General features: G+C 42.3%; 1 protein-coding gene across 2 annotated transcripts in view; it reads right to left on the bottom strand.

The window, feature by feature from the left end:
- Positions 1-11,259: 11,259 nt before the first annotated feature.
- The window catches only part of RAB11FIP3 (RAB11 family interacting protein 3), a 154,331-nt gene continuing 153,307 nt past the window's right edge, over positions 11,260-12,283 (bottom strand). For both annotated transcript variants that reach the window (XM_068244220.1, XM_068244221.1), the window contains one exon: positions 11,260-12,001. In XM_068244220.1, coding sequence (XP_068100321.1) covers positions 11,992-12,001 — 10 coding nt within the window. In that variant the 3' untranslated portion in view covers positions 11,260-11,991. The remainder of the gene's footprint in view (positions 12,002-12,283) is intronic.

The following is a 12,283-nucleotide window of genomic DNA, read 5'->3' as shown; positions in this document are numbered from 1 at the left end:
TTGGACAAGTTTGGAAAAGTTTAAGAGCTCCTATGAGGGCAGACACTTGTTCATGCAGTTCAGTATTTTGTGGATGATGCCTTTCCTGTTTTGAGTAGAAATTATGTAAAAAAAAAAAAAGAACAGTCCAGGTAAACTTTGATGGATCGTTAATATAATATTCCATGTTCTCTCCTATTCTTATGCTTGGGTATCTCTAAAAGACCAACACATTTTGAGGGCGACATATTGTAGAATGTAGGAGACATTGTTCTGTGAGATGGCTGGGGTTTGGATGTGACAGTGGAGGCTCGAGATTGGCTGGCGAAGGGATGTCCGCATCTTCAGTCTGCACAATGCTTTCTGGCTCCAGATCCCAGTGCAAGTGCATTCTCAGTGGTGTAGATGTATCAGCCAGGACTCTATTATGTCCACTCACAGTGGTCTGGATGTTATCAAAACTCCTTGAGGTTCACTCACTATGTTAAGTGTGGCAGAATCTCTTAAAGGACACCCAAGGTGAAAATAAACTAATGAAATAAATAATTGTATCTATATCCCTTCTCCTAAAAATGCCTTTTTAAGATATTCCACCGTTTTATGTTTAAATCTACTTCTTAAGTTTTAACTGTGTTTTTGCTCAATGACACATTCATTGAAGTAGGCCAGAACTAAAATCTATGAACGATTGACCCTTTTTATCTCTTTCCGGCTCACAGAAGCCATTTTTTGCTAGGAAAGTGTTTTATAGTTTGAATTTATCAGTGAGGGTCACATTGTAGTCACTTCCTGTCTGAGTCAGCCACTTACATACCTGATGTTTAACCTCCCTAAGGGCTGGTTCAGACGGGCGTTTTTGTGGCGTTTAACGCAGCGTTTCAGACGCAGCGTTTTTTGGGATCTACTGCCATCCCATGCAAGTGAATGGGAGCGTTTAGAGCTGGCTTTTGCAGGCTTTCATGAAAGCCTGGCAGTAGATCCCAGCGTTGCGTCTAGTCTCAAAAGCAACATGCTGCTTTCAGAGGCAGTAAACGCGAGAAAACAATAGCAGAGACCAGAACTGCTAGCCTTGAACGCTTTTCAAAAGCTTTCAAAAGCTAGCGTTTAAACGCTGGCGTTTGAACGCAATGCCAAGCAAAAGCTCAGCAGACGCCCGTGTGAACCAGCCCTAACGGTATTGACAGATACACTGTACATGTCAATACAAAATATGCTGTGAACAGTACTGATGTGCATACACGCTAATACTCTCCTGCACTGTATACTAGACCCTTGCTTCACACATTTTGGCAAGTTACAGGAAAAAGTTATGAAAATTAATTGGATCACTTTTTTGCACAGAAATTCTGGGGAAATTGAACACCAGGGCAGTTAACTCATTCAGACAAAGAAAGAAAAAAAAGGAACACAGCCTAGTTATTTGTGTGCTAGGCACTGTAAGTACCCATGTCTATCTCATGTGACCTCGGGTATCAGAATGTCAATTGTGTAGGACTCTGCTGCCGGTGGTTAGTAAGCAGCAGAATGCCATTAAGTCTACTTACAATGTGCAACTATAGTGCTATATTAAAGAGAGTCTGAAGCCTAAAAAAAATATCTTTTTTACTTGCCAGTCCTCTTCAACAATAAGATCATAGTTGAAACGCTGCATTCCCACGGCTCTACGATGTATTTATACCCCACAAATCCCGGGGCAAAATTCCACGACTTTCCAGGTCATGGATTTTGCTGCCCGGGGCAGCAGAGCTTTGCGCTGTAACTCCGCCTCTGCGCGTGCCAATCTCCGCCCCTCTCAGTGAGAAGACAGAAGGGTGAGGAGAGGCAGAGATGGACTCCAGCAGCGGCAGAGCTAATGCACAAAGCTCTGCCTCTACCAGGAAGCAATCCCCAAATTCTGTGCCAGGGATTTGGGGGGTATGTATACATCGTTCCGCTGCGGGAATGAAGCGTTTCAGCTATGATCATATTGATGAAGATGACTGACAAGTAAAAAGATTTTTTATTTTTTTTTAGGCTTTTGACTCTTTAAAGGATTCTTAAAGTAACATGATAAGATAGACGTGTATGTACAGTGCCTAGCACACAAATAACTATGCTGTGTTCCTTTTTTTCTTTCTCTGCCTGAAAGAGTTAAATATCAGGTATGTAAGTGGCTGACTCAGTACTGACTCAGACAGGAAGTGACTACAGTGTGACCCTCACTGATCATAAATTACAAACTATAAAACACTTTCCTAGCAGAAAATGGCTTCTGAGAGCAGAAGAGAGATAAATAGGGGAGTTTCTTGTCAGTCATTTTCTGCTAGGAAAGTGTTTTATAGTTATTTGTGTGCTAGGCACTGTACATACGCATTTCTATCTCATCATGTCACATCGAGTATCTTTTAAATACATAATATGGTAGGACATTAGGCTATCACTATGGAAGGGATTAGATTCTGAGCTCCTCTGAGGGAAAGTCAGTGACATGTCTATGTACTCTGTAAAGTGGTGCAGATGATGTCAGTGCTATATAAATAAATAATAATACGTATTTGCACACAGTTATGCCACTTCTGAGATGTCAAACACTACTTATGAAGCCACAATAACACTGATGCAGCGGCCAGCATACTCAGTGGCATATCTGCAAAGTCAGGCACAGTGCAAGTTTTAGGTTTGTGCCCTTCCAGCAGGATTTTACAGTGGAGTGCCCAGCATTATATTCCTCCACCCCCCCCCCCACCCCCACCATGTGCTTGGAATGGTTCATTCATAATTACCACAATACAATGCCACAGAAAATGTTGAGAATTATTGTATATTCTTGCGTATAAGCTGACCCATGTCTACGCTGAGGTATTCACTTTTCCCTCAAAAACCAGAAAAAAGTGATAGACTTCCTTATAAGCCCCTTCCACAGTAGCCAGATGTTCCCCCAGTACAAGTCAGCCCCCCTCCCCATAGCCAGATGTGCCCCAGGATCATACAGCTGTGTCTCAAGAAGCCTCTAGATGACAGAGATATGAGACACAGCAATTGCCACACAGGATTACACCGCTGCCAATGATTGCATGCTCCTCTCCACAAGCCAGGGGACACAGGTACTCTTGAGCAGCGCACTCTGCACACCATGTTGCAGGGGATAAGGGCCCAGACACAGCAGGGCACAAGCTGGTAAGAGAAGGATCACTAGTGCAAAATCCTTACGCTCCTCTGCCAGTAACAAAACCTGCTCCACCATCCGGTCTGCTCCACTGTCTCGCATATACACCGAGGGTGTAACTTTTCAGCACATTTTTTTATGCTGAAAAAATAGACTCCTATGTGAGAATATACAGTATTTGCTACAGCAGTAAAGCAAGACATTTTTGCATACAACTTTTACATGTCAAGCAGGTAACACCCTGTCCTGATGACACTTGCCAAGGTTTAAACAAAACAAAAAAAAACACTTTGCTGCATTACTTTGTTTTGTAACTGCAACTACAAATTTATAGCCTTTAACTTTAATCCTTGTTACAAGTTCTCCTTTCTCATATGTAAACGCCAACTTATTTGTTTATATATTACTTTTTACAAAAAAATGTTTTTTATATGCTTTGTTAAAACTTTTAAACTTTAATAAAAATGATTGAAACACACACAAAAAAAAAAACACACAGCACGAATATTTCAATCAAACGGATTTATTCCTCACCAGAAATTCCTGGAAATACGCAAAGATAAAGCAAGATTTAAATTAAACAAACAATTCTTTTATACAGACATAAGTGACGTTCATGCTCCACAGCGCCATCTGTCTGGCCAGCCACAATAACGCAATATAACGAGATCAGCATCTTACTTTGAGGAGCAATGTCGTCGACTCCCATAGATAAACTCTAGAACATTGGTTTTACTTATGTAAATGTATACAATATATAGACTACTTCTGTGGTTTACAAAGGCTAACACTGGTATCAGTATGGAATGGTATTTTTTTATATTAATCTTTACTCCAGCTATCCTAATTATCTTTATAATAAAATAAATAAATCTGTTCTACAGATTTTATTCATAGGTCAGGGTCTGCAGAAAATTGCTGCAAATTAAGTCGGTTTGCTACATAAAGCTCTGAATGCAGCCAATAATTTACTGAAAGATTGTATGTCGATATATAGTGTGACTTATCAATCCCAGAATGCCCTGCCAGCCAACATTATGACCTAATGTAAATCTCCAGTGGTGTTCTAGCAGGCAATGCTGTGGAGTCGGAGCAATTTTGGGTACCTGGAGTCGGAGTTGGATGATTTTTGTACCGACTCCACAGCCCTGTTAGCATGAACCCCTAGCTTTCTCACACTCAATGCACCAACAGTAGAGTACTGTCAAGGGAAGGTATTTAGCCATTGGCTAGCTAGATGGATAACAGGCTTCCGGGTAAGCTTCATCTTTTGTGTTAACTGCTAAAATGAAGAAGAGGCAAGGCTTTGTTCAGATGAATACAGCTATGGAGTGTTTTATCAAGGTCATAAACTCTGTTATCTATCTTCCTTTCAAGGTCACTTTAGTATGGCAATGGCATATACTGTAAGGTGGTCCCAGGTCCCAAAATGCATCCCAGGTTTTTGAGGTGCTGGTTATCCATTTAAAATATCACAATTGCTTCTGACCCTTGCATGTTTTAGTGAAGTTTTTACCTTTTCCGGTAAGCAACAACTGGATCTTTGTAGCGTTGACCATATGGCTTTGTGTATTGAAGTATCTCTCTTCTGCTGTTATAAAGCTACATACATCTGCTTGATTGCGGTCACCCATCACGATTATTCGTGATCATTTCCGCCAGCCATTTAGGCACAATATACATGTAGACATACAGCTTGGTTACAGTTAAATGATGGTCAACTTAAGAGCATTCCAAGCTACCAGATCACTAAGGGGAGGTCCACATCATCGGGAGATGCCTTTTCTCATGGTGTCTTCAAAAATAAGATCACGAACACTCGTTTTGGATAAAGATAATCTAGGGCACGTACATGGCCTTGGCACAACCATTTTTATGAAGGAAGCAGTTGTGATACAGAATTCTACCAGCAGCTGGCGCAATTGCTGAAATTTAACAGGTTCTAGGCAATAAACATGGAAAGCTGTAGGTAAAACTTTTGTAGCTGACAAGGTGTAAAAACTGAGAATGATAATAGATAGGAAAGACCACCAAAGTGGAAAAGGTCACATCTATAGATTAGCTCTGTTTCTTTTTTTTAGGTTCACAGGAATCTCTGAAAATTACATCTGCGATTATCAGTCATCTGCATTAAGGGAATAATACAGTACTCTCCCAATGTCATTTTTAATGAATTGGACTTCAAGAAAATGGCCACCATTCCACACCTGTGCACAACATTGGAGACCAGTCTTTAGAACTTTTTTTTTTACCTTTGCTGGCTGTTTAACCATGACACAGATGGGAATACATTATATTAGCCTGTTCTGGATTGTATTGCTGTTTCCTTTGCCATGACATGGTTAAATCCAGCAACTCTCAAGAGTGCATCACCCAAGAGGGTCTCGTCCAATTCTAAGCCATCTCTATGTACAGAACAATATATATATATTTGTATCTACCTATGTACATACACATATAGAAACTTTTCTCAAAAGTGTCTAAAAATGTGATTTTGTCTGCATATAAAAAGAGGAAGAAGTAGGACAGCGAGTGTCGCAGACTCAGTAGTCACCCTCTCCATGCCGGCTCAGGCATTAGGTGCAGCACCAAGATAATTGTATGTTTGGGGATGGGTCAGTTGCAACAGCAGCGGCCTGGTGTGTGTTTATGCTGTGAGAAACGCTCTATGTGGGTTTGGATAGAGTAAGGGAATGTTTTTTACGGCTGAATGTGAAATCCGTACACTTCCTGTTTCAGTCACTGCCAAGTCTGTCATCTAAGCTCATTTCCTGTTTCCTCTTCCTTCATGCAAAGGGAAAAGGTAGTTTCATCTGGACACATATGGGCCAGATTTATCAACGCATTACCAACAGTTTTTTCTTCTAAAACTGTTCTAACTAGCAGAAGAACAGTTCTGCATGATAGTAAGAACCTTCCCAAAGCCTATGTAATAGCGGCAGTTTAGCGTGGCTTTCTAGAGCTACACTACATTTAAGAAAAGTGCAAATCCATTCCTACACTGCTGCAGATAAGAAGTGCTCAATAGCAGTTCTACAGATAGTGTAGGCTAGACGTGATTTGTGACGGGCTCCTCCCCCCTCACTCAGAGCTTGCTGACAGCAGGTGTGTTGGTTACCTCAGCAACAGCAATTCCCCGCACTGCCTGACAGACCTTCCTAGCTCCTTCTAGTCCTTACAGTTTAAAGAGGAACTCCAGTGAAAATAATGTAGTAAAAAAGTGCTTCATTTTTACAATAATTATGTATAAATGATTTAGTCAGTGTTTGCTCATTGTAAAATCTTTCCTCTCCCCGATTTACATTCTGACATTTATTACATGGTGACATTTTTACTGTGGGCAGGTTATGTAGCTGCTCCTAGCTGTTTTGGCTGTTAGAGACAGCTGTAAACAGCTAATTCCTGTCTGTGAACATTGTTACATTGTGGCAGTTTGCCCAGAATACCGCGGTACTCAGAGCTTCTTGTGGGAGGGGTTTCAGCACAAAATCAGTCATACAGCGCCCCCCTGATGGTCTGTTTGTGAAAATCATATTTCTCATGTAAAAGGGGGTATCCGATACTGATTGGGATAAATTTCAATTCTAGGTTGGAGTTTCTCTTTAAGAAGGAATCTGCACTAGCTAGTGATTTCTTAGGATGTCTAAAACAGTTCTGCACGGATTTCTAAAAACCTACTAATATTTTGTCTCAGACACTCTTGATAAATCTGGCCCTATAGTTTTGTGTTTGAAAGACATTTTGATACTATTACAGTGACTTTTTCCACCACAGATAACATTTTAGGTCACGGAAGAGACACCCTGATACTTTGTATTCTGGTTGCAGCAACAACCAGTGATGTACTGCACACCAGTACCAGACACACCTGGCTGTGGGGAGCCACATGAATGGTTGTGTGTGGTAAATAGAGCTCTAATGAATATGAATATAATCAAACTCTAATGTACTGTATTTTTTGGACTATAATACTAACTTTTTCTCTCCCAAAAGTGGGGGAAGAAAGTCACTGCATCTTATTGTCCAGATGCAGGGAGTTCCTGCCAATATGAACCTCCAACCCTCCGCAATGTCAAGGACTCCCTGTACTGTGTCCAGGCAGAGGAGGACACAGGGGGACAAACTGAGGACACGGGGACACAAAGGGGCATAGAGGAGGACACATGAGGAGACCAGGGGACAGAGGAAGACTCAGGGAGATACAAGAAGTAAAACATGAGGTACAAGGGGGCATAATCCACAAGATGCCCCTTCACCATGGATGCACCAGGTTTAGTATATATTTTCTTTCCCTCGTTTTTGTCCTCTAAACCTAGGTGCGTCTTATGGTCAGGAGTGTCTTATAGTACGAAAAATACGGTAATTAGTGGCTATGGCGGGACGTACAGAGTAATTTGGGTGTCAGAGTTTGACAGTTATAGCCGCACTTTGGCAGGGACACGCAGCAGTAGGTGCCAGGGGTTCGTCAACATCAGCTGAGGGCGGGATTAAGGCGGTCACACAGTTCAGCAGTAATCCATTTGCATAAAGTCTATTTATAGCTGAGTGCCAGGGGAAGGGGGGGGGGGGGGAATTAAGCCGCCAGGGTATCAGAATAGGCTCTCGGCTATAGTATAGCCATGTGGTTGGGGGAATTTAGGTGCTCGTCGTATCGGTGGGGGAGGGGGGCTGGTAAATAGTGTTAGGTATAGATGGGAAGTGAATAGTGTTAGGTGTAGATAGGGAAGGGTTAGTGTGAGAATAGAGTTACAGTGGTGAGTCCTGATCCCTACAGGGGACAGTTATACTATGCGCACCTAGTCTTGTGTTGTATTCCTAAGCCTCATCTTAACTGGAAAAGTTGCTATTAATAGTGACAAACATCCAAATAAAAAAAAAAAAAAGTTGTCCAGCTAAATTTTTTTTAATACAATTGATCTAGTGTTGTAGAACACCTGGGATGGATTTATAGAATTCCTGGCTATTAGGTGATATGTTAGCCTCATATGGGTGAATGATAGCTAGGTTAGCGAGCTGGGACATTACTATGTGTGCTCAGATGCTCCTCGATCAGCAATCCGCCATAGCAGACTGCTAACCACTGAATGACGAAGCAGCACATTGACTCCATTCTTCTTTACTTTTCGTCCCTCCTCTCCACTGAACAGTACATCGCTTGTTCCCCAAATTACTGCCCAAATGATCGATCAACAATCATGGTGGGCGATAATAATTAAGCACGTGTACATTGCTTAGTTCCGAGAGGGGCCGAGAGTCTTTCTATTTCTGGTGTATAAATGGCTAAATGTCCGACAAGTGGGGAAAGCTCTCCTATGGAGACAAAGACGATGAAATCCTGACAGAGCTTCTAAGGCCACATACACACATCAGACCATAGTCTTTGGAAAATGAAAGACCACAGACCAATCTTACCACCCTTCATGTAGTATGAGAGCCATACTCTACACAGTCTATTCTATGGAGCTGAACTCCCCATCAGACAGAAGTCTTTGCAAGATGCTGCACACACAGATGCTGCAGACATTCAAAAGATCAGTATCTGCAAAAGATCAGTTCCTGCAAAAGATCCGTTCCTGCAAAATGCATTTATAGTCTATGAGATCTGCAGATCATCATACACACTTTAACAGACATTCATCTGCCGATCAGATCCACCAGGATGGATTTTCAGAGCTGCAGGTTATTGTCTGATCTGCAGATGAATGTCAGTTAAACAAGGTGTGTATGATGATCTGCAAATCTCATAGACTATCATTGCAAATTGCAGGAATGGATCTTTGGCAGGAACAGATCTTTTGCAGTTACTGATCTTTTGTGTCTGTACAGCATCTGTGTGTGCAGCATCTTGCAAAGATTTTTTTCTGATGGGGAGTTCAGCTCCATAGAAAAGACTGTGTAAAGTATGGCTCTCATACTACACGAAGGGTGGTAAGATTAGTCTGTGATCTTTCATTTTCCAAAGACTATAGTCTGATGTGTGTATGAGCCTAAATCCTTCCCACTACACTGAAAACCCCAAAAAACAAGGAATTTGACTGGATTCTCCATTTTAATCTATATTTCTGTTTTCAGTATAGAACATATGTAAAGATGCCTCTTTAGTACGGATGAGTAATTGTATGCAAATATTTGAGTTTATGTAAATTTATGTAAATATATGCAGCTTGAAAATGGACCAATCAATTTAAACCTGGGTGGGACTTGATTATGCAAATTTATGTAACCTGCAGCTTGAAAATGGACCAATCAAGTCCAAAGTGATTGGTCCATTTTCAAGCTGCATATACTAGCTTACATAAATTTGCATAAACTGTAAAATATTTGCATCTCATTGATCATCCCTACTTTCAGCTATCCACAGTGTTCTATACTCACAAGAAGGTTATGTGAATGATATATCCGTGTTTTTTCATCAGGGTTCCTAAAAATAGGGAGCATTGAAGCTCCACAGCGGCTGGGCACCTTAAACTAAATTTAGGGCTGGTTCACACACAAACGCTTGGCAGCATTTACCTCAAAGCGTTCGGGACTCCTCGGCTAAACACTCCCATTCAAGTGAATGGGAGCGTTTAGCATCAGGCGATTAACGGCAAACGCGGCATTCCGATCCTGATTTAACGCGTCGTTTCAGCCGGCCCTAGAAGCCGCATGCGACGTCTAGGGTCGCCTAGCCACTGCGGCTTGATGTGCCCTTGCGGGGATGACAAATGCGGATCGCGACGGGAAGCCGACGATAGCGTACCGCTGCCCCCGAATGAGATGTCACAGAACGATGCGGCTTCCGGCCGCCACCAAGCGTCCGTGTGAACCAGCCCTTAGTGCTCATATAAACTGAGGTCAGGTCAGGTCAGGTCAGGTCAGGTCTCCCCCCCCCCCCCCCCATTACCACTCAATGCAACAGTTATAAAATTGTCCTTTTTATTTTAATATTGAACTTCCTGGTTATGGAGGCGGGTCTGTGGTAGTTCTTTACAGAGAACCATTAAAAACCAGAGACCTAAGAGTGGGGTGTGGCCTTGCCCATACTAGTCAGCTCTGCTGAGGACAGCCTGGTCACAGACTGGTCATGTGACCACAAGCTCTTCATATTACAGTGTTAGTGTACTTGCTGAATTATAGCTAAAATACATTAATGGAATTCATAGTGCAGTATGTGTGCATCATTTATTTTAGTCCCGTTTTAAAATACTAGCACGTGACACCAATTGTTAGCAGAAAAAGAGGATTCAAGGCTGGGTCATATTTCATCCTCAGCGTTTGAGGAAGTGATGATAATAATCTTGCTCAGGTAGGATAAGGAATGCAGAGGAAGATTAGTTTTAGATGCAAGGAAAAATTCCCACACACTGCAGTTATTTTAATATCACAATAGGCATAGTGTAATGCTGGGAACACACAATGCAATTTCCTGTCCAATCCATGGGTAATCTGACAGGAAGTTATATCGTGTGTACATGTCCAAACTGCTCCCAAACGATAAAACTATCGTTTTCCAATGATAACTGCAAGATCAATCCCTTTATCAATCAGAAATAGATCAGACAGGTTCAAAATAATCGTTGATTTTACCAGAAGTTGCAACGTATGTTCCCAGCATAACAGCTTTTAGATAGATAATTCTTATATTAAGTTTAGAGAGTGACTCAAACCTTTCCTTAACACTTGAATACTAGTAGTGATGTGTATATTTTGGGGGGGAATCAGTGTAAGTGGTTTGGTTGCTGTCACTTTTCCTCCGACCATAGAAAGCAGGAAGGTGTCTGTAAGAGAGCTGTGAAACAAAACAATTAACTTATGGGCAATGAGAATATGTAATTTTTGAAACAGCTGTCCATTAAAGGGAACCCAAAAGTGAGGAGAGTATGGAGGCTGCCATATTGCTATCATAGTTTATCAGTGTAATTTGTCTGGCTGTAGTGCTGGCTCTTGGTTCAGCTATGTGACCAGTCTGCAACAAGCCCAGCGCCAGAGGAGGCATAGCGGATTCACAGCCTCCAATCCCCGCGCTTATTCTGTGTCAGATCAGCACAATAGCCAATCACCATGGCACCTTCCATATTCCAGTCACTTCAAGTACACTTTAAGCACTGTGCCTCTGCTGTGCACTGAACCAGCAAGGATGCTACAATCTAAGATAGACTGCATGAGAAATTAGTTTATTAACATTATTACCGCTGGATCCCTCTGTGCTGCTGTGTGGAACAGGTCACATGTGCACCGACATCATATATACAATTGTGCATTGATGCAATATATACATAAACATACACCCATCAGATGATCGCCTTCAGATTTGTGGCCCGGATGCCACATTCGGATCTAGTCCTTTAGTAAGGAGTAGGTGTAATACATTCTGATATCAGACCGGTAGAGTGAGGGTGGAGTGGGCTCTGCCCATAGGAGATGGAAGGGGAAGAGGAGCAGGGGCGGGCTTCTAAACATCCATTCTGAGCAGGGGCGGGATTCTAAACATCCATTCTGAGCAGGGGCGGGCTTCTAAACATCCATTCTGAGCAGGGGTGGGCTTCTGAACATCCATTCTGAGCAGGGGCGGGCTTCTGAACATCCAGTCTAAGTTCCTCTGAATCCATGGAAATTCTACATAAGCTGGGATGGTCCTGCAGGTGCTGTATTGGGTCTCAGGCCCTCAAAAGTCCCTCCGGATAAAGGTGCAAGTGATAAGGAGGTTCAAATCCATATAGCAGCTTGCTCCCTTCAAGCCTAGGTAGGTCACCAACACCATCAAAGCATGCCAGGTTGAGCTTCAGGGCATCTTTGAGTGACCAACATAGCTGAGCTCACTTCTGCCTCCTCTACAGTCCGGATCATGGGCAGGGCAGCACCTCCTTCCATAACTGCCTGGAGACTCAATGCATCCTGCAAGACAGAGAAGGGAGTTAATATTCAGTCAGAACAATAGAACTCATATGTCAAACTAGAACTGACAGGTGCCCAAAGACAATGTTTCCAGGCATCTTCCAGTACATATTATAATTGCTGCAGTCATGTAGTTCATTCTGCACCTTGCCAACATTGCTCTTGTGATTACAAAATGCTCAACCACTCCATTATGTTCCTAAAGGGTCAGTCAGGTTGAGGAGGCTCAAATTTGCTCCCAGTAACTCACTTAGTACAGGTGTGGAAAACAGGTTACAAAGG

This window comes from Hyperolius riggenbachi, chromosome 7 (assembly GCF_040937935.1).
Source record: "Hyperolius riggenbachi isolate aHypRig1 chromosome 7, aHypRig1.pri, whole genome shotgun sequence".
NCBI lineage: Eukaryota > Metazoa > Chordata > Amphibia > Anura > Hyperoliidae > Hyperolius > Hyperolius riggenbachi.
Note: the sequence above shows the minus strand (reverse complement) of the source record. Positions and strands in the feature narration are given on the sequence as shown.